The following is a 23654-nucleotide window of genomic DNA, read 5'->3' on the forward strand; positions in this document are numbered from 1 at the left end:
TTTCCCTTGCGACTTGCATTACTACGGTTTTGTCGTCGATGATGACGCCGGGATCGTTCGATTATTATTTCCTCGTGGGAATGCAAGCTAACTACTTCGCTGTCACGACGAGATTGACCCCCTTTGATTATATCTCATTTCACGGTACGCTTATATACTGGAATGGAGCATTTAACAAAAATAAAAAAAGGAAAAAAGAAAAAATAAAACAAACGTATATTATCTTCCAACGATCACGGATATATATATATATATATATATATATATATATGTTTGTGTCTATGTATGTATGTATGTGTACGTATACAATTTGACCGAAAAAGTCGAAATTCCATTTTTTTCTCGTTTTTTTTTTTTTTTTTTTTTTTTTTTATAAAAATGCTCTCGCAAGTTAATACGAACGTTTAAAATTCTTATCTATCTTAACCAACTACATGTGTATGTATAAATATAAATAAATATAGAAAAAATGCGAGTCATGCAATTTGAAATGAAATATCGAAGGACAGTGTCGTCTCATCGCCCACGCCTTTTTATTCTTTACTTCGTGAAAGAATGAGAAAAGGGTATGAAAGGAGAGATGGGCAGATGGACAGGAAGGTTTCGGTATGTTTTGAGGAGAAAGAAAGAAAGAAAGAAAGAAGGAAAGAAAGAAACGAGCGGAAAAAACAGAATAAAAAGAAATAAACAAAAAAAAAAAACGAACGAAGAACCTACGCGTCTCGATTTTCGTGCTGGTCGCTTCGAGCGATCTATAAGATCGAGGGAGGAGAAAGACGAAGTGATGAGGTGAACGAGGAGGAGGAGGAGGTGGTGGTGGCGGTGGTGGTGATGGAGGAGGAGGAGGAGGAGTAGAAAATGGAAGAGGAAGAGAAGGTGGAAGAGGAAAAGGAGAAGGGGATAGCAAGATCCAGCCGTGTAGGATTCATTGATAGCGTTTGCCCACGCTCTTCTACACGCTAGTACGTACAAGTCGCACTTACGTTGCTGCTCTCTTCATGGTTTTTCTCTTTTTTCTTTTTTCTTTTCTTTTTTTCTTCCTCTTCGTTTTCTTCGTCTTCCTTTTCTTTTTTTTTTGTTTTCTGTTTTTCTCTTTTTCTTCTTCTTCCTTTATCCTCCGAATGAACACGAAGCACCCACGCCACGCCACACTATGCCACGCTAACCCAAGCCAGGCCACGATATGTCAGGCCACGCCAGGCCAGGCCAGGCCAGATCAGACCAGGCCAGATCAGGCCACGCCACTCGTATGTCCTTCCTCTCTTTGCAGATGCACTAGTACGAGGTTGGATTTTCAATGAGCAGCGCTTCCATGAATGGGTCCTACGTCGTATTCTACGTCGTCATCTTCGTTTTCTTATTTCTTTGATCTTGAGCACATGCTATGCTGTATTTTTGATGATCTCACAGCTTGCTTGCTTATTCGTTTGCTTGGTTACTTGCTTCGTTACTTCCTTGGCGCCATACCTTCATTTCAAATTAAATTATTAATCGTAAGAGTAAAGTAAATTTTTAGTTTACGTTTTTCTTTTTCATCCTTCTTTTCTATTCTTTTGTTTTCCCATTTCTTCTTTTTTTTCTGTTTTGTTTTGTCTTGTTAAATTTCAAGGAATAATCGTTTTTTACGTCTATTATATTTCTTCGATATCACGGGGTGTTTTGTACATTTTAATTAGGTCAGTTAATCGTTGCTAATAGAATATTTCACATTTATGTATTATTCGAATATTATATAAAACAATGATTATCTTTTATCATTTATTTTCGTCGGTCATATATGAATATTTTCAAATTTATTCCGACTGTTATTAAAAATCGATACGTTTATGCGCATTTAGGTATCTATAATATAAAATCTTTAAAAACTGATAAAATCTTTTGTAATTGTTCAATTACGATAAATAACTCATTAAATTTTATGAGAAATTGAAAAAACGAAACATTCGACGTTAAGTATCGATTGATCACCGATTTAACGAAGTAATAACTTGTCCTTAAAAAATCCATTCTCGTTAGACATAATATCAAAAAACAACAAGAACTTGTTCTTTTCACCATGCGTCGATAATTTTTTTTTTCCTCGCATCCATCTCTCCGTACCTCCGTCCCTCCGCCGTCCGTTCGTTCTTTCGTTAATACATTTATTAAATAAATTTCGAATCGATCGAGAATTATTCAGTTAACTTTCTCGACGTGCACACGAACGCTAGTATAAGCTAATTTGAAAATTGCACGAGAGAGTTATATTGCCATATAAAAGGAGGGCGACTGGGGGATGAGGAGATGGGGATGGGAGGGATGGGATGGGATGGGAGAGAAGAGGAGGAGAAGAGCTGGAGGAGTTTGCAACGAAGGCAAATCGTCCTTGTTTTCCGTAGTTTTAGTTGGTGGTGATCATCTCTATCTTTCTCTCTCTCCCTCTCTATTTCTTTCTCTCTCTCTAATACCTTGCCGCTCGCTCGCCAAGTTAATAACTTCGTAATAACGAAACGTCACAGAGAGTGGACAGATTACTCGCTTCTCTACGTCTGCCCCGTGGCGTGGCATAGCATGGTATGGCATGGCATGGCGTGGCGTGGTGTGGCGTGGCGTGGCGTGGCGTGGTTTGCTTGCTTGCTTTTCTGTGTAAATGACGTTAAGTAAACAACTCTTTGGCCATACAGTAATTTTCCGTGATCATAATAATTGCACGTTAACGAGAGACTAATTTCGCATACGAAATATTATACCGTATTAGTGTTCTACCTCCCCTACCTTCGTCACCAATTCCCTCTTCTCAACCTTCCCTCCTAACGCCCCCCCCCTCTCTCCCCCCTATCCCACCTCACCAACCCTACAGCGCATATAAGCGTCGTTCTACGTACATATTTTAGATACATACGTATGTACATACATACGTATATAGATACGTACGATAACTATATAAATATGATAAATATATAAGTATAGATGTATGAATTGTGCAAGTTGCATTCTATCCCAGTTATTCAGAGTACAACAATGGAAATAAATATTTACCACTGTCTGTTTGCCTGTACGGACAGAAGAGAGGATTATTCTCGGCTATAATCTACATTCATGAGCGTTCAAGTTCGTATCTAAAACGTGTCTTTTGCGTGGGTGCAAATCTTTTACTTCTTTTTTCCTTTCTTCTTTTTCTCCTTTTTATTTCTTTCTTTTTCTTTTTCTTTTTAATTTTTTTTTTTAATTTTCTTTTTAACGAACATTAATCCCGTCGAAATAAATGTTGATCGAAAATATGTTACATGATCTTCGAAGCGCTGATCCACGAGGGAAGCTTTTAATCGTAAGGAAAATATTTGTACGGAAAATATTTACGAGAATTGAAGAAGACGATCGATAAAGATCGATTTTATTAACGTTATTATAATATCTTTAATGACAATGTAATGTAATATTTAACAATATTTTATTAACATAATTATGATAATAATTAATTGTAATATTGATTAAAATGAGAAATTAGAATTGAGAAACTTTTTTTATCAAAGATTTGATATTTGAGATTTTGATAATCGAATAAATACTAGAACGAATTTTTTTTTTCTTTATATTTATATATATATATATATATATATATATATATATATAACTCTCTCTTTCTCTCTTTCTCTCACTCTTTCTTTCTCTCTGTCATTAAACGCATTAAACGAATTTGCTTTACCAAAGAGAAATTAAATTAAGCCGACCGACATATTATTCGCATGATATTATGTAATGAAGTATATGTATATTTCTCTATTTATCGTTCGTTCGATCGATCGATCGATCCTTCGATCCGATTCTGTCCTTCAAATTTGCGCTATCGGCAATTTCTTTGCGGTAAAAGATAGGAACTTAAAGATGAGAGGACTTGAAAGTTATGCCGATTGGCTGCAGGCAAAACAGCGTCGATGGTGGTCCAGACGATATCTGAATCTTGATATATTGCGATAAGATCAGCAAAATATCGTGTGGAAATATCAAACGCTTCATAAACTCGATGCCCCAGGCTGTTCATTCTCTCGTTCACGATACTTTTTTTTTTTATATATATCAACCTCTCTCTCTCTCTCTCTCTTTCTCAGACACATTTTTTTATATAAATCATGTATTAGCGTAATTAAAAATCTAGTTCCAACTTACATGTACGAGATAAACTATTAACGAAATCATCATCATCATCATCATCATCATCATCATCATCATCATCATCATCATCATCATCATTATTGTAGCATACATACGTGAATTATTAAAAGCTAAAGATTAGCATTTTACTCCACTCCACTAGAATTCTATCGATCTTCGCTAATCGATAAATCCTTCCTTTCTTTATCTTTTCTTTGTCTTCTGAACTTGTTTTTAAAAGGTTAGATGGTATAATGATTAGAAATAATTCAACATGACTTGTCTATCTACTTTTTTTTCTTTTCTTTTCTTTTCTTTTCTTTTTTTTTTTCTACGTTAGATATGTAATTATAACATTGAAATAGACTTGATTTCACAGGGATTATATCGAAAGTATTTATTTAAACAATAAATATATACATATATATTTATTTATTTATTCATTTGTACGAATAAAAATTAGGAAAGAAAAAGAAATAAAAAAAAATAAAAAATATAATAAACAATTACCTTTACAATTTTTTCTTTTTCTTTTTCTTTGATTTTGATTTCGATTTCGATTTGTTTTTTTTCCAATACGAAATACGACGATGATGTTCGTGAAACAATAAAAAAAAAAAGAAGAAAAAAAAAAAGAAAAAATATATTAATTGCTCGAAACAATGTTGTTAATAATACGAATGTAATTGGTTTTTACTTTTTCAAGTTTTTCTCATTAAATAAACGCGATTGAATAATTTCGTCTTTTATCTTATTCTTTATCGAATTATTGTCACTCGAAAGAATTTCAATTGGAATTTTTAATTAAAAATTTCGTCTAATTTTTTTTTTCTTCTTTTTTTTTTTATTTCTTAATTTCTCGACTAATAAAAATATCTTTTTGTATTTTGCTCTTAAATTTGATGAACGTGTCTCGTCCGACGTTTTTGACGGAGCACGTTTACGTCTAAAAGTTTATTTCCGAATTCGATTATGTAACTTTTTAAACGGTAGGGGGGATGAAGAGGAAAAGAATTCCTCTCTTAGTTTAATTGTAGTAATGCGATCGACAATCAAGGGAAACTTTAAAGGATAGCTACTTACCTGATTATTTATAAATTTTAATTTTAAAAAATATTTAATATTATTTCACTTACCTCTTAAACTAGACGATGATTCTCTTCGTAGAGTCTCCGACGTTGTATTAACGACCACGATGAAGATTTGCAATAGAAATAGACGTCTCATTGTCGATGTTCCTTTAAACAATTTAACGAAAAAATCCGTTTCGCCGTGGCCACCATTAGATTCTCGTAACATTTTTCCTATTTTCGCCGAGCGATACGTTATGTGGATTCTGTAAAATGAAATAATTATATTGTAATTGATGAATTTAAAATAAAAAACGAGATATACTTTAATTTCAATCAATGAACGTCGTTTCATCGAAAGTTCATTGTATTCAATCTGATAAAATTCACAAGATGAGGTTTAGATGAAAAATGTCAAAGAAAAAAAAAAAAAAAAAAAGAAAAAGAAAAAGAAAGAAAAGGTGAAATAAATAAAACAATAACGATATTTAAACGATTAAATAATTGTAATGAAAAACAAATAATTATAATATCAAACTTCGATGTACTCATTACTTGTGATTATTATATTATTTTTTTTTTTTGCATTGTTAACATAATTAACATTAATGAGTCACTCATTTGCCAAAATGATTAATTTGATAAAAGAAAAATTGGAGAAATGTGATGGAATGATATAAATTGCCTTTTTTCTTTTTCTTTAATTCTCTATCAAATATAAATTCAAATGAACATTGTAGAAGAATGTATTAATGCGAACGTAATTTTTATCTAATGACATATAAAGCAAATAAAATAGAATAGTCTTAGAATAATCGTTATTTATGAAAGAAATTATTTTTTATTCGATGGTGAAAAATATTTTATCATTTAATGATATTAAATAATTAGAAAATTAGGGAAATTTATTATGAATATAAAAAAATGATCATCAAGTACTTTGTCATTTAAATACATATATAAAAAAAAAAAAAAAAGATATTCAAAAAATAATGTTAATCGATTTGACTTGTGAATAACTAATTTAACGGAGATTGGCTGACGAATAATTATTCACATGATATAGAATGCGATATTCAATAAACATTTATTTGCTCTCTTCGATATGTAGAATATTTATAAACGCGATTTTAAAGTCGTCCCTCGACGGAGTCGTTGATAGGGGATGCAGAATAATCCTACACGTTCGTGAAATTAATGGTTAATTAGAAAAGATACGACTGGTACGCTCATTTGGGAACAGAGCATTGTGCATTTTTTATTTTATCGATTTTTCAATTATGAAGAGTTCGATTTATATTATACATATCTCTTTCATATAGAAGAATCGATATATTATATACATAATATACATATAAATACCTACATAAGTATGTATATATATATATATATTTTTTTTTTATTTATGTACATACATGAATACTGTGTATAATAATATTGATAATCAACAAATTAACCGAGTAGGTATTTTCATATGAAATTAAACGTATAATATAGATAAATGTATATATAGATAGATATTTTTTTGATATATAATTGGAAATATATTCTACGTATAAAATTATTCAATACCGACGAATCAATCAAAATTAATAAAAAAATCGAACAATATATAATAAACGGATATATTAATATCGATAAAGAATTAATGACTGAATCAAACTTGAACGATATGATTAATAATTGGTAAATAATATTAATAAAAATCTTTTTACTTAGATACAGATTCATTTTATATACATATATACATACATAAATACATAGCAACATATTTACCTACATATATACATAAATACATATCAACATACTTATCTACATACATATATTCATATATCCATATATACATATATACATACATACATACATATATTCATATATCTATATATACATACATACATATATACATAAATACATCATACATATATTCATATATTCATATATTCATATATACATACATACATATATATATACATATATACATATATATATATATATATATATAATATACATATATATATATATATACATTCGTACATGCAATCGTAATAATTTTAAAAATGTATTTACTTACATACAGGTACATGTAACATACATATATACATACATACGTACATGCAGGTACATGTAACATACATATATACATACATACGTACATGCAGGTACATGTAACATACATATATACATACATACGTACATGCAGGTACATGTAACATACATATATACATACATACATACATACATACATACATACATACATACATACATACATACATACATACATACATACATACATACATACATACATACATGGATACATACATACATACATACATACATACATGGATACATACATACATACATACATACATACATACATACATACATAGATTCTTACATGGATACATACGTAGATATACTCGACTGATGAATCGCGGGAGGTCCACGAAATTATCGTGTGGGCGGATCGTGAGTGATCTGGAGAAACGGCACGAAGTGAGAGGCACCGGAAATGCGTTTCGAGTTAAACGTTAGAGAAGCGTGGGTACGTTCTGACAAAAAATGAAGAAAAAATCCATGAAGAGAAAGAGTGGGGGATGACGAAGGATGGATGGATTGGATAGATGGATGGACGAGAAGGAAAGAAGGGGGAATCGAATACGCGGGCGGGGGAAAGCGAGGGGGGGAGGTTGACGGAGATCGGAGGAGTAACACGAGAAAGCAGTTAAAGCTTCGGAACGAGATTTACTCCTACGAGAATATTCAATATTATTGGATAATTAGATAATTAGAGAGCTGTTAATATTTATGAGCGAACGATCGATCAGCGTTAAGATAATATAATAATTAAATGTATATGTGTATATGTATGTATGTATGTATGTATGTATGTATGTATGTATGTATGTATGTATGTATGTATATGTCTGTATAATAATTAACGAGAGATAGTTGATGAAATGTTTGTAAATAAATCCAAAATTAATCTAAATTAATCTGAAAGAAAGAAAGATAAAAATTACACGAGCAAGATCCTATCCAAAGATGTTATATCCGAACGATGAATATATGTTTATTTGTTCGTGTGGATAAACATTGGGAGGATGTAAAAAAAAAACAGACAAAAGATATAAAATAAAATAAATAAATTTCCTTTAATCTATCTTTTCTGTTTGATTTTGATTTTGATTTCAATTTTACTTTCTATTTCGATTTGATTTCAATTTTGATTTTCATTTTCAGTTTCATTTTCATATATACACTTTCATTTTCATTTTCATTTTTATTTTCATTACCTTCGATATTGATTTTGATTATATTTTTGATTTGACTTTTAATTGTGATTTCGATCTCTTTTCTCCGCTTTCAATTGAAATATATGATCACTATATATATGATTATTCTATATTCTAATCTGAGTTGAAGATCGTTCGTTTGAACGGCAAAAGTGGAGGCAAGGAGAGCAAGGAGGCAGAGTTAGAAGTGACACAATGGACCAATAGATGCAACGTGTTCCCCATGTTTAATGGCCCGTGGACGAGGGACACGTGTTATTATACGTCGCGGACCAATGGGGAAAAGAGTTTTTCCTTACGCGTTCGTTTAACCATAAAAGTATTCTCAAAGGCGTGTCATAATAAAATCATGTCTTATTATTAAAATTCGATCTTCCATCTCTGTTCTTCTGTTCGATATATTATGTACTTGTCTTTCTTTCTCTCTTTTTCTTTCTTTATTTTTCTTTTGTGTTCTTTTTCTATCTTTCTTTTTTTTTCCTCTTTTTTCTTTCTTTCCTTTTCTTTCTTTTTTTTTCTTTTCATCACGGAATTATGATTATTTGTTCAAACGATTCAATATCTAGAATAAATCGATTCTATCGTAGTTACGTGTAATTCACTCTCGTCTATTGTCCTCATATCGGCCATATCGTTTTGTATTTTATTTCTCTCTTTTTAATCGTATTCTTAATAACGATTGCATTGCATTGAACTGTTACAAAGAAAAAAAAAAAAAAAAAAAAGGCAAAAAAAAGTCTTATTTATTTCTTTTTTCTTTTTTCGAAACCCTAGAAAATCTATAGTACTTGTCCAACGAATTTAGACACGTGTCTTTCTCTTTCTCTTTATCCATCTCTCTCCCCCTCTCTCTCTCTCTCTCTCTCTCTCTGTCTGTTTGTCTCATTGTCTCTCTTTCTCTCTCTCTCTTTTTCTCTGTTTCTAAAAGTATCGATTTCTTCGATTGCAAACGTTCGATTCTCCAACGACTCGACGTAATTAATTTAAAAGATAGAGTGGGGTAAGAAACATGCTTTGATGAACGCTGTTAAGCGTAGGCATAACCACACGAGGATAAATTAAATACTTTGAGGAAAGAAAGAGAGAGTGAGAGAGAGAGAGAGAGAGAGACAAACAGACAGAAGGAGACACAGAGAGAGAGAAAGAGAGAGAGAGAGAGAGAGAGAGAGAGAGAGAGAGAGAGAAAGAGAGAGAGAGAGAGAGAGAGGGAGAGAGACAGGGAGAAAGACAGAAATATGAAATAAAGAAAAAGAGAAAGCGGATGTTGTAGGTATTCTGAATTTGGTCGAACGAGATTTACACCTACGAGATCCCATCGAGATGTTTTATACGAGTTTAGTAGTAGCAGCTATTAATATGACGCATTACCACTCGATTCTGATTCGATAACGACTACGTAGGAGGGCGGCCTTCCTTTGATCTATCTTCATTTGGGCACTCATGACCCTCAACCTTCTTAAGTAAGTACCAATGTGCTACGTCATCGATTAATTCTTTTTCTCCTTTTATTATTTTTCTCTCTTCGTTTTTCTTTTTTTTTCTTTTTTTTTTTTCTTTTTTTCTTCTTCTTCTTTTTTTATTTCGTCTCTTTCTTCTTCTTCCTCTTCTCATCTCATAATTTTTTGATTCTAACGTAAGTAGTCAGTAAGTAATTGCGAGAACGGTTAAAATTATTATTATATAAGAAATAATTTGTATTTCGCGTTTACGTTAATCTTGGTTTTTCACAAATGATACTGTAATATCTATTATTAACAAGTCGATTTTATCGCGAATGATTTTACGACGATAGAAAGATAGAGAATATTTTAAGTTGAAAATTTTATTTGGAAGTTGATCGTCGTAGATCTTTAATATTTTTGTTTATTTATAAATTATTTACTTTTGGTGATATTGTTGAAGCAAATAATTTTTTTTCTCTTTTTTTTTTTGTTTTTTTTAATATTTTTCATCAACTAGAATCTCGCACGTTTGTCTGCCTTTTCTTCTCTTTTCATTTTTTTTTTTCTTTTTTTTTTGTAAAATAAGACTATGATTAAAGATCAAATCGAACGTGCGACGATCGATATAAAAAATAAAAAGAAAATATTAGAGAGAGCGGAGAAAAAATTACCTGACGACTCACGTAGCTCTTTAAATTGATTTTTAACTCGAACGAGATTAAAATGAAAGATACATATTTTAGTTTGAAATATTATTTGGAATTTATCGAAGATTTATAATATTGTAGTATCAATGAAATATATGTGAGGATGATATTTTTTTTGGGGGCATATTATCGAAGCAAATATTTTTTTACTTTTTATCGAATAAAATCTCATATGTTTGTCTATTTCTTTTTTTTTTTTTTTTTAAATTAAGACGATGATTAAAGATCGAACGCGCGATGGTCGATATAAAAATAAAAAAGAAAATAGTGGCGAGATAAAAAAAAAAAATATGAAAAAGAAGTTACTCGATGACTCACGTAGTTTTTTGAATTGATTTTTAATTCGAACGAGATTAAGACGAAAGATACATATTTTAGTTTGAAATATTATTTGGAATTTATCGAAGATTTATGATATTGTAGTTTCAATGAGATACATGTGAAGATGATATTTTTTTTTTGGGGGGGGGGATATTATTAAAGCAAATATTTTTTTTTAGTTTTTATCTACTAAAACCTCGAATGTTTGTCTGTTTTAATATATATGTATATATATATTTTTTTTCTTTTTTGTAAACTAAGACGATGATTAAAGATCGAACGTGCGATGGTTAATATAAAAAATAAAAAAGGAAATAGTAACAAGGTAACAAGGAAGCAAAAAGAAAAAATATGTATTCGATGACTCACGACCCGTCTTTTAACTTGATCATCTTTAACTCGAATGAGATTAAAACGATAGATACATTCTTCAGTTCGAAAATATTCGTTTGTAAATATTTTTTTACGATGTTTTTTTTTTTATCGAATAAAATCTTGCACGTTTGTTTTCTTTTCTCGTCTATTTTTCTTCTTCTTCTGTTTTTTTTTTCTCTTTCTTTCTCTTCGTAAAATAAGACTTTGATTACAGATCGAATCGAACGGAGGTTGGTCGATATAAAAATAAAAAAAGGTATGGTAGCGGCGAGATAGAATGTGAGAAGAAGAAAAAAAAATGAAAAAGAAAAAAATGAAAAACAAAAAAGAAAAAGAGAAGAAATAAGGAGAGAGAGAGAGAGAGAGAGAGAGAGAGAGAGAAAAAAGAAGAAAAAGTGATTCGACGACTCACGTCGCTCTTGGCAATGTAAATGAAATCGTTCAGGTTCATCCACGTAGAGTAGTAAGGGCTGTCATTATATTCGTACCGAGAGCATACGCTTGCGAATCACAGATGACTTGCAAGAATAGTTTACTTATACGTATGTGCATGTTGAATTATTATTTCCTCTTGCGTGATCTGATGCAAGCGTATGCTTGGTCGAGCGCGCGCTCACACGGAAGAACCGTGTATTTACAACGACGATTGAATAGAGACACAATTTCTTTCTTATTTATCGCATTTTACTTAAAACACACACGCAAGTCTTATACAAACAAAACAAACGCTTTGAAAATATGTAGAATTAAGCTTTCAGAGAGAGAGAGAGAGAGAGAGAGAGAGAGAGAGAGAGAGAGAGAGAGAGAGAGAGAGAGAGAGAGAGAGAGAGAAATACACACATACATATATATGTTTATATTTTTTTATACGAATTATTATTATATTATAATAACTGTATTATTATTATAATAACTAATATAATAAATTTTTTTTTAATGAGATTATTATAATAATTATTATAATAACTATTATAATTATCAAAATATACATACGCATATACGCATATGTATATGTGTATATATATGTGTATATATATAATATATATATATGTATATAAATATAGGTTTATATATATACATATGCATATACGTGCATGTATACACACATATATATATATATATATATATTTATGTCCTATATTTTTTCATCGATAATTACAAAAAAAATATTATTATAATTAATGTATCTATAATATATATATATATATATATATATATTTATGTCCCTTATTTTTCCATTGATAAATATAAAAGAAAAATTATTATAATACCTATTATAATAATCAATTTACAATAATCGTATAAAATCAATCTCGGTGAATTTGATTAAAAGATTTTATTGATGTACAATAGTTTCTTTTATTTCAAATAAATAAGAAACAAAAAAGAAAGTATATTTTTCTAAAAGTTATTCAAGAGTATCTACATAATATATATTATATATATATGATTATGAGAGTTCAGTAAGTAGTTATCGTATATCAAACATTTTCTTTTTCGTGAGAAAGTTTGCTGTCTACCTATAACATCATCTGTATATATATATATATATATATATATATATATATATATATATATATCTTGAAAAGGATATTGTTCGATCGAATCAACTTCGTAAAGGACATCGTCTACAAAGATACGAGAATATCCGGGCACGATATTCGCTTTGAGAAGGAAAACTGGCGCAATAAAGTGTCGATCGTGGACACCTTTGAGTATCGAAGCTAACGCGTTCGCTGTTCTTGTTGTCGAGTAAATATTTATGCATGATTTATACTAGCAATGCAGCTGAGATTGCGTACTTACTATACACGAATATATGTATGTACGTATAGCACCTATCAGGTCGACAAGGGGCCCTATACTCAGTTCATTGTTTCTCTCTTTCTCTCTCTTTCTCTCTCTCTCTCTCTCTTTCTTTATTTCTATTTTTTATTCTTTTTATCTCGTTAAGTCATTCTCTTTCTCTCTTTCTCTCTTTCTCTCTCTCTCTCTTGCTTTATTTCTTTATTTGTCTGTTTTTTATATTCTCTCTCTCTCTCTCTCTCTCTCTCTATCTCTATCTCTCTCTTTATCTTTCATTGACTGAAAATGATGGATCGAAATGGAACGAAAGGTCATTTACATTTTCGAATTAATCACGATCAGTCATTCGCATCATTCGATTTTGGAATGTCCGAGGAATTTGTATTTTTTTGTTAATTAAACCCTCGGGATTCGTAACAAAAACTATGATTAGAAAATTATAAAGAGTGTAACTATACACTATCGGATTTAGCATTTGATAAGCCTGAAGCTTTAAAAATATTTAAGGAGAGGTGATATTCCGTTAATATAAATCAATTATTTATTTTTATAATATAAATGAATTCTTTAATATTTTCAATTCTAATTGCTCGTACGAATGATGAAGTGAGAAATATAAATAATAAAGATTATAATACTATCATCAGATATTTAATTATATTTATTATATAATGTAAATTTATAATTTTTGTGTCGCCCGAGGGATCATCTCATTGTTTTACGAGGTCCGAAGCTACTCTCAACGTCTGCTCGTAAATCCATCACTGACAATTATTTTGTTTATTTGTTATTATCTATTATTGTTATTGTTAAATAGTTCTTATTATTCATGAATTAATATTGAAAATATCCAATTTATATATAAATATATGCAAATTTTTTTTTCAAATTTTTTTTTTTCTTTTCGAATTTTTTTTCTTCAAATGCGTGTGTGTATTACGTTAGATTAATTAAAATTGGAAAAAAATTTTTTTAATTAACGAAGAATCATTTTCATATCTTTCATTTTTATATATATATATATATATATATATATATATATATATATATATATATATATTTTTTTTATTTCATAAAAAAAATTCACGATTTTATACACCGTATATTCGTTTTCTTTGTTTTCATTACTAATATTTATTTTATAATATAATTGTAAAAATTTAATCCTTGGTAATATAATAATTGATTTATGATTTATTTTGTATATTAAATCGAATGAACCGAAAGAATTTTTTTTTTCTCTTAATTAACGAAGACTCACTTATGTATCTTTAATTCTGATATCTTTTTTTTTTAATATTACATTTCTTACAATTTTTATTTCTAATTTTTATTTTATTATTTGATCGTAGAAAACTTGATCCTTCGAATATAATCACCGATTTGTGCTCGGATTTATGTTTCAAGTTATTTCGAATACGTAACGAAACATCCGTAGCGAAGATATCGAAAGTTATTAATGGCTGTTTCCTCGTGTAATGTCACTGTGTTAACGATAATTTAAACGTGGCGAATGTTCGAACGTTTTACGAGAATCCATCCGGCCCCTTAATGATATAATAATAACGCGTTTCCATCCCTTCGCAAGTCGACCTTTCATTAAATTCGCCGAACGTTGCTTTTCGTGTTACGATTGACGTTTAGGTACCGCCATTTTTCAAAATGTATCGATTAATCGTTCTCGTTATCATCTTCTCATTAAGAGCGTACTCCGACTTTGTAATTACGCGATAGCAAGAGTAATTTTATGATTTTCTTTACGACATAAAATTTGTTTTTCTATCGTAAATCGTATTACATTATATATATATATATATATATATATATATATATATATATATATATATATATTTCTTATTAAAAGTAATTTCATATAATATTTAAAGTTATTCATGTTATATTATCGTAATTAATATAATATACTCTTATATAATTTTATAAAACGTTACGTTTGTATATGATACAATATTTATATTCGATAATTTATATATATACATAATATATATATATTATATATATACATAATATATTTTATATATAATATAATTTATATATATACATAATATATATATATATATATATATATATATATATATATATATGTACATATGTATAAAATAAAAAATATTAATTTTTTAAAATCATATTTTATATTTATGATTATGAAAAGTATTCGGTAAGTAATATGTAATATATAAGATAAAAAAAGTATAATTTTCTTATATCATATTTTATATTTATATTTATGAAAAATATTCGACAATTAATTAACAGTATATATATATATATATATATATATATGTATAAATTATCGAATATGTAAATTATATTATATACAAACGTCACATTTTTTATAAAATTATACAAGAGTATATTTATGTATAAAGAAAAAAGAAAAGAAAGATTTACTCCCTACACAGTTTTCACTCGGTATAATAAATCAACGATCGTAAGAGAACAATCGATAGGCGGGGAACATTGATGATACAATTGGAATTATACAATACAAAGTTCGAATAGAATTTGCGGGTTTAATAGGGTGAGCTAAATGTCGATGGTGGTCGATTACACGTGGGCGATTAAAAGGTTCGAGGTTATAAATCGAAACGAATAATCGTGCGGAATAATAACGGGTTTTAACAGGTTTGGGTTTAGATTATGCCCGTCAGTCGGCACACCGTCATGGTTTGATTTACGAACGAACAAAGGTGTCAAAACTATATCGTATGTTTGATTTTGCTCGCGGCGGAGGCAACGGTGACGACGATGGCGACGTAAGTCGAGAAAAAAAGAGAGAATGAAAAAAAAGAAGAGACGAAGAGACGTAATAACGTACTCTCATTCGCTGATACGTAGATATTGTATTATTCATATTAAAATTTGAATAACTTTAAGAACATTCTTTATAATTTAATTCAAATTCCTTTCGTTAAATTATTTCAAACAAATTTGCAACGTAGACGAACAATAATTAAACTATTTATCGCTAATCGTATGAAATTAATTAATTATACGCGAATAATGAAATATAAAAGGTAATGCGTAAGGCAATTTTTATTTTATTCATTTAAAAATTTTCTTTCTTCATTTTATTTTATTTACAAATTTAAGAGAAATGATGGATAGTAGATAAAACGAACGGTGATTTAAAAGAGGACAGAGAGATAGAGAGAAAGAGAGAGAGAGAGAGAGAGAGAGAGAGACAGACAGAGAAAAAGAGAGAGAGAGAGACAGAGAGAAAAACACGAGCGACGTATCGACGTATAGAAAAGGAAAAATGAAAAGGAAAAAGAAAGAAAGAAAGAAAGAAAGAAAGAGAAAAAAAAACAAAAAAAAAAGAGAAAAATCTTTTTCTCGTTTAAATTCCGCTTATCTTTAATCCATCGGAATAAAAGCTTTTTCAGAGGCAAAGAAGAAACAGGGAAAGGAAGATCGCGAAAAGTCAACAAAAAAAGAAAAAAGAAAAAAAAATGGAAAAAGGAGGAAAACAGAAATCAAACCAAATCAATGACAAAAAAAAAAGAAAGAATGAAAAAGAAAAGAGCAGAGAGATTATTCTTCGTGCATATGAGAGTATGCATCTAAATTACTTATCTAGATCTAACTCTAATCTCTCCTCCTTCTTCGAATGTCCCTTTGAAATTTCACAATTTATCTTCGATTTAACTAAAGTCAATTGCCACAAGAGAAAATCTATATTTGATAAATCTGGATCTATTAGATAGCCATAATCTTATTTTGCAGATAATCATATGATCGAGATATACGTATGAACGTCGAGAACGAGGATGTAAGATAGAAAATGGAAAAAAAAAAGAAAAAGAAAAAGAAAAAGAAAAAGAAAAAGTAAAAGGAAATAAAAAGGAATAGAAAAGAAAAATCATAGCTATTTCTTTACTCACCCCCACTTACTCAGCTCGATCGCCGAGTAGATTAGATTCGTCGTAGTTGTGTGTGCGTGTATGTGTGTGCGTTTGTGTGTGATAATATCGGTGTGAAGAGAGGACAGCTGATCTCATCCGACGTGAACCACGTGGTATGGGGTTGTGCGCGCGTTCGCGCGCCTATCACCTGTTTCTACGAACTTAATGCACGAAGAAAGGGAGAGAAAGAGCGAAAGAAAGAAAGAAAAAGAGCAAGAGAGAGAATGAGTGAGAGAGAGAGAGAGAGAGAGAAAGAGAGAGAGAATAAGAAAACAAAAAATGTTAAGAAAATAAAAGAAAGAACGAAAGAAACGAGAGATGAAAGAGAATAACGAAGAAAGAAGAACTGCCGGTAAAGTTGTCTTTTTTTTTATCTTATTCTTTTTTTCTTTTTTTGGAGGGACCACCACCGAAGGCACTTGTTATTTGTCCCTTCTTTTTTTTTCTTTCTCGTTTTGTTTCCTTTCTTCTTCTTCTTCTTCTTTTATTTTTTTCTTTCTCCCCTTTCTCCCTTCCTTATTATTCTTTCCTTTTATTCCGTTCCTCTTCTTCCTCTTCCTCTTCTTCCTCCTCCTCCTCCTCTTCTTCTTCTTCTTCTTCTTCTTCTTCTTCTTGATCGAGCAATGCGTCGCTCCTCCTTGGTCCTCCTCGAGCCCTGGACGATCGGCAAGGAGAGATGACGTTAGGGGCTCGTCGTGGAACGCTTTTTGGCGACATCGACGTCGCCGTTGAGGGAGATCTGTCGAGACTCGAAAACAAAACAAAAGGAGGAAGGATCGAAAGATCGTAGGCGGTACTTAGTAGACGGCCTATGCGGTGGTTTCTTGCAGTCGCACCGGCGACACCACTGGCAGCAACTCGGAGGTGCTCGTATAAGAGAGATAAAGAGAGAAAGAGAGAGAGAGAGAGAGAGAAAGAGAGAGAGAGAAAGAGAAAGAAAGAGAGAGAGAGAGAGAAGAGGGTGGGAGAGTTTCGTGGAAATGAGATGACAGTACGCGGATATGCCGGTTGTGTGTACTCGCCGGAGAAGAAGAAGAAGTCGTCGTGGTGGCCACGATCGCCGTCACAACACTAGTGGCCTGGTACACTCTTCCCGTTGGTACACACATCGACTCTCTTTCTTTCTTTCTTCCAACGCTTTCCGTCTCACTTCCACCTCCCTCTTTTCCTCTCCTCTTCCACCACCCTCCCTCTTGTTCTCTCTCTCGTTCTCTCGTTCTCTCTCTCTCTCTCTCTCTCTCTCTCTTACTCTCTCTCTACGGCCTTCTCCTCCTTCTTCTTCTTCTTCGCCGGCACTACTCTACCGGCCGCAAAAGCACACACGAACGCGACAGGGCGATCTACTAGGTAAGACTAGTTCCTCCACCCAGTCCTGGACCCGTTTTCTCTTACCTCTCTCTCTCTCTCTCTCTCTCTGTCTCTCTCTCTCTCTCTCTCTTTCTCTCTCTCGTTCTCTCTATTTTTCTGTCTGTCTTTCTCTCTCTCTCTCGCTCTCTCTATTTTTCTGTCTGTCTGTCTGTCTTTCTCTCTCTCTCTCTCTCTCTCTCTCTCTCTCTTTCGATCTGTCTTTCGTTTGAACTTTTTCATTCTCTCTCTCTCTCTCTCTCTCTCTCTCTCTCCCTCTATATCATGTATGTTATGTTATGTTTTACATTCTATTATATCTAAGTACTTACGTGTTATAAAATATTATCTTAGACGACGACGACGACGACGACGACGATGACGACGACGATGACGACGACGACTTATCCTCCTTTCCTATTCATTTTATTTTTATTTTTTATCATTTTTCGTTCGTTTCTCCTTTTTTTATCTTTTTCTTTTCTTTACTTTTCTTTTCTTTTGTTTTCTTTTCTTTTCTCTTTTATTCACGTTTTTTTATTTATAATCACAGTTAACAGCAATTATACTCGATTTCGTGTTAGACGATTTCCCCTTTTTTTTTTTTTTTTTAATCTCTATTTCTTCCGTATAAGTTTGTTCGTTTATTTGTTTCTTTCTTTTTCTTTTTCTTCTTCTTCTTATTTTTTTTTTGTTTTTCTTTTTGTATCGTTATATCAGTCTAATTATTTTCTTTACGCGTTAACGGAGCGCATACCGTTATTATTAGAGTGCGTCGATAGAATTATGAAAAAAAAAGAAAACGAAAGAAGGAAATGAATTTATACGGAATCCTTTCATTATTTAGTCTTACAAATTTTCAAATTTTTATAACATTTTAATGCATACACTGATCATTTATATAATTAAAGGGATAATTTTTAATAATTATCAATGTATATGTGATTGTGATCGTCCTATTTCTTTCTTATTAATTTCATCTCTCTCTCTCTCTCTCTCTCTCTCTCTCTCTCTCTCTCTCTCTCTCTCTCTCTCTCTCTCTCTCTCTCTTTCTCTCTCCTCCGTACAAATCTCTTCTTTCTTTCATTCGTTTTCTTTTTCCCTTCCTTTTATTCTACGCATTTTAATTTCAATATCAAGCTGATCTACCTCTACCTATCTTGTTTTCTCTTTTAATTGGCTTTTGAATTATTTACTTTGGCTTAAATTCTCACGTATGCGACCTTGTTTGTATCATTGTTATTATCATTATCATCATTATCATTATTATTGCCGATAAATATATTCCTATTTAAGTTTATGCCGATCGTCCGTCATAATTTGTCCGTGAATTTTTTATCGAACGTACCAAACTCATTTAACGATTAACTTCGATGTGAATTTGTGCGCCTTGGTGAATGCGACGGCCACCGGCGCCAAGTCTCTTTCGATCATACTAAGAAATTTGATATGTAAAGTATAATTTTATGCAATTCTTCGTTTTATTTAGGTTACAGACAAATAACCATTTTTTTTTTTCGGATTAAAGACGACATTTCTTTCGATGTTTTCAACGATCGAATTTTTGTATTTCGATTCAATTTCTTTCTTTTTTTTTTTTTATTATTTATTTTCTTTTTTCGATAATTATAGCGAGGGATTATTACAAGTTTAGCGAGATGATATAATTTATAACACACACACACACACACACACACACACACATATATATATATAATGTAATTGTATAATAAATTATATTTTTGATAAATATAAAGTAGATAATAAATAATAAAAGATATCTTTGGTTTCATTTATCTTTTTGCAATAATAAAATGCGTTAAACTTAATAATATTGTTAGTAATTTTTCCGAAATAGAAATATATAGATTCCATTTGAAATATATTTTATGATTATAAATAATTATTATTAATTTGTTTACTCACAGTTAATTATCTTAATTAACTGTTTAATTCATAATTTTAAACTATTCAATTAACGCCGCTATATAATTAATTAATATTAAATACTTTCTCTTTACTCGAGAAGTATGCTTATTAATTAATGATAAATATTTTCTAAAAAAAACGATGCGTGTATATATATATATATATATATATATATATATGAATATTTTATTAAACATTTGTAATAAAATATATCAGTACGTAATACAAATGATAAGTATAAATAATTAACAATTAATAAATAAATAATTGATCATTCATTTATAAAATATCGACGGATTATTATATCTAGAAATATTTCGATTAAAATACCGACAGTTTTTTTTTTCCTTTTTTTTTTTTATTATTCGATGTAACGATAATACTTTATCGCTCAGGATAATATTACGTAACGGCATTTTATTACGAATAATGATAATTTATTTAAATAAAAAAAAAATAGTTATTAAATCCTGACAAAGCATTACATAGATTGAATAAAATAAACGGCCTATATTAAATGTTCGATTGGAATATGAACGAAATGAAGAAAATACGATAGATCCATTCTAAAACCCGATTTACTATTCCATTTTAGACATGCGAAAAATCATGTCGGTGTGAAATACATAAATGCGAATGATACCGGTGGACACCGGTTGATCTTGTATACGCTCGTTGTAACAGGCGAAGGTCGTATCGATTCTAAAATCCACGGATGTTCGACCCACGCTCGAGATCTTGTAAAACGTACATACATAATACTTACATACCTATATACTATACGTACGTACATATATATATATATATATACCTACATACGTTTAGTTTCGCTAGGTGGTTATTATTGAAGAAAATTGTAACTCTTCCGTGCACTTAACAATCGTCTATGTCAATAATCTGATTTTTAAATCGAATAATTATTTATTTACGTGCATGCTATGCTGTGTGGAGTATTCCATATATATATATATATATATATATATATATATATATATATATATATATATATATATAATTCTTGATTTAAGATCCAGCACGACCAGTGGTAGGACCACGTCGTTTCGATCAAGCGTCGGGTTTTTGCTTCGCTCGATAAAACTCGTATATCCATTCTGTTCTCTCCGTACGATTGAATTCTGTTTAGTTTAGAGATTATCGAGATCGATATTTTAGAAGATAATACATTTAATGCGATTCATTGAATTACGAATCTTTTATTAAATTTTCATTAATCATTTAATATTATTACTTCGTATCGTATTAATGTTAGATCGAAAATAGAATAAATGTCTATTGAGATAATTGTTTATTCTTATATTGATTCGTTTTAATTATTTTTATCCTTTATATTTCACAAATTGACTAAATTATATCATTTACGTTATTTACAATTGAAAGAATATATTGTACGTATTTGTGAAATAAGTATTTTATAACTTATGCGTGAAAATTTTATGATTTATTTCGTTTTTTCTTTTTGAAAATTCGACAAGTTATTTAAATGAAGAAAATATGACAAATGTCGGACAAAAGGACGAAAAAAGTTTTTATTTCGACAAATCATATTTTTTATTAACGTTATTGTTTTGTATTATCGAAAAGAAAATAAATATTTATAGAGATAATTATTTATTTTCTAATTTCTAATTAATCATTTTTAATTACTTTCATCCTTTATAATCTACATATTGATTAAATTTATATTATTCCATAGAAACAATATATTATATTGTATTTACGAAGAAAATATTTTATAAAATATGAGTGATAAAATTCTACAAAAATTATTTTGTTCTTCTTAAAAATTCGGCAATTTATTTAAATAAAGAAACATAAATTTAAAGATAACAAATGTTGAACGAAAGGACAAAATACGTTCTTTCGAAAAAAATGTGTCATCGAATTACTTTATATTAACATTAGAACGAAAAGATAAGATAATATTTCTATAAATAATTGTTTATATATATGCTAATTTTTTATAATTATTTTTATCCGTCATTAAAGTCAACAATAAAAAAAAAAACATTAAAATCAACGATAAAGAAACAATATATTGTATGTATTTACAAAAAATTTATATATTTATAATTTATAATTTATAAATTTATAATTTATGCTTGACAAAATTTTGCAAGAATTATTTCTTACCTTCTTTTTTTTTTCTTTTTCTTTTTTTTCTTTTTTTCTAAAAACTCGACGAATTACTTAAACATAGAAAATAATATATAACATATAATGTCAGACGAGAAGGACGAAAATTTGGATAATTTCGAAAAAAAAGAAGTTGTCATTCAAGAATCATTGAGAGAGATTATTCGAAAATCGAGTTGTATTCAAGTCGGATTGTAACTTTTAACAAAGCATCGAATTTATGAACGCCTTGTAACGAGGAGTCGGATTAGCGGTTATGTAGTTATCCCTTGTATTACTATATCATCGAGCAGAGACAAGCATAAGCGACGATACTCCAAGTTCTCTCCCTCTCTCTCTTTCTCTCTCTCTCTCTCTCTCTCTCTCTCCCTCTTTCTCTCGAATGGTTGTCGTCGAGCAGTTTAACATTGCTAATAGGCGCGTCCACGCTTGTAAAAGCGGATAATTGGTCGTTAGTTATAAGCCACCATCTAGCCGATGTCCTTTCCTCCTTCTTCTATCTCTGTCTTTCTTTATAAATGTTCTTCTCTCTCCCTCTCTTTCTCTCTCTATCGCTTTCTCTTTTTCTGTCTTCCTCCTACTTCCTTCACCGGTTTTCATCATCGATTTGCTGGCAAAGGGCTTGTAGCCTCTTGACGCGGTACTTTCGAACGATCCCAGCAATTTAACCATCTTCTTAGGCTTCTCTTTTTGAATAGAGAGAGAAAGAGAAAGAGAGAGAGAGAGAGAGAGAGAGAGAGAGAGAGAAAGAGAAAGAGGGCTTAATAATTATTTTCCGAGCAACGACCGGTTGTCCTCGTCTAGGAGCAAGGAGAATGAATGTTGCTAGTGAAAAGACCACCCAGAGTGGCCTCGATACTCCTTTCCTTCTCCCTCTTACCCTCCCTTTCTCCTTCCATTGCTTCTTCCATCCCTCCTCCCTCGCTATCGCTTCCTGAAACGATTTTCTTTCACTGAGAACACGGAAAAGTTGTATCGTTCGACAAAAGTATTAACTGAGGAAAAATAATTTCAACTCCTTTTAACCAAACCAAAGGTCATTGGGCTTTTTTCTTTTCTTACTTCTTTTTCTTTTTTTTTTTCTTTTTTTTTTTCTTTTTTTTTTTCTTTTTTTTTTGGTATTACGAAATAACACGATCGTGTTATCGAGGATATTATA

At 30.4% G+C, this 23654-nt stretch overlaps 1 protein-coding gene across 5 annotated transcripts in view; it reads right to left on the reverse strand.

Annotated features, from left to right (window-relative positions):
* LOC124431625 (A disintegrin and metalloproteinase with thrombospondin motifs 18) overlaps positions 1-23654 on the reverse strand; it is an 88079-nt gene that overhangs the window by 54993 nt on the left and 9432 nt on the right. For 2 of the 5 annotated variants that reach the window (XM_046979730.1, XM_046979734.1), the window contains exons 1-2: positions 17048-18278; positions 5268-5467 (exon numbers count right to left, since the gene is read on the reverse strand). In XM_046979730.1, coding sequence (XP_046835686.1) covers positions 5268-5430 — 163 coding nt within the window. In that variant the 5' untranslated portion in view covers positions 5431-5467; positions 17048-18278. Of the gene's footprint in view, positions 1-5267; positions 5468-7608; positions 7725-17047; positions 18279-23654 lie in introns of those variants that run through there. The other 3 variants (XM_046979732.1, XM_046979733.1, XM_046979731.1) reach the window with 3 other exon arrangements.

Source organism: Vespa crabro, chromosome 22 (assembly GCF_910589235.1).
Source record: "Vespa crabro chromosome 22, iyVesCrab1.2, whole genome shotgun sequence".
Classification (NCBI taxonomy): domain Eukaryota; kingdom Metazoa; phylum Arthropoda; class Insecta; order Hymenoptera; family Vespidae; genus Vespa; species Vespa crabro.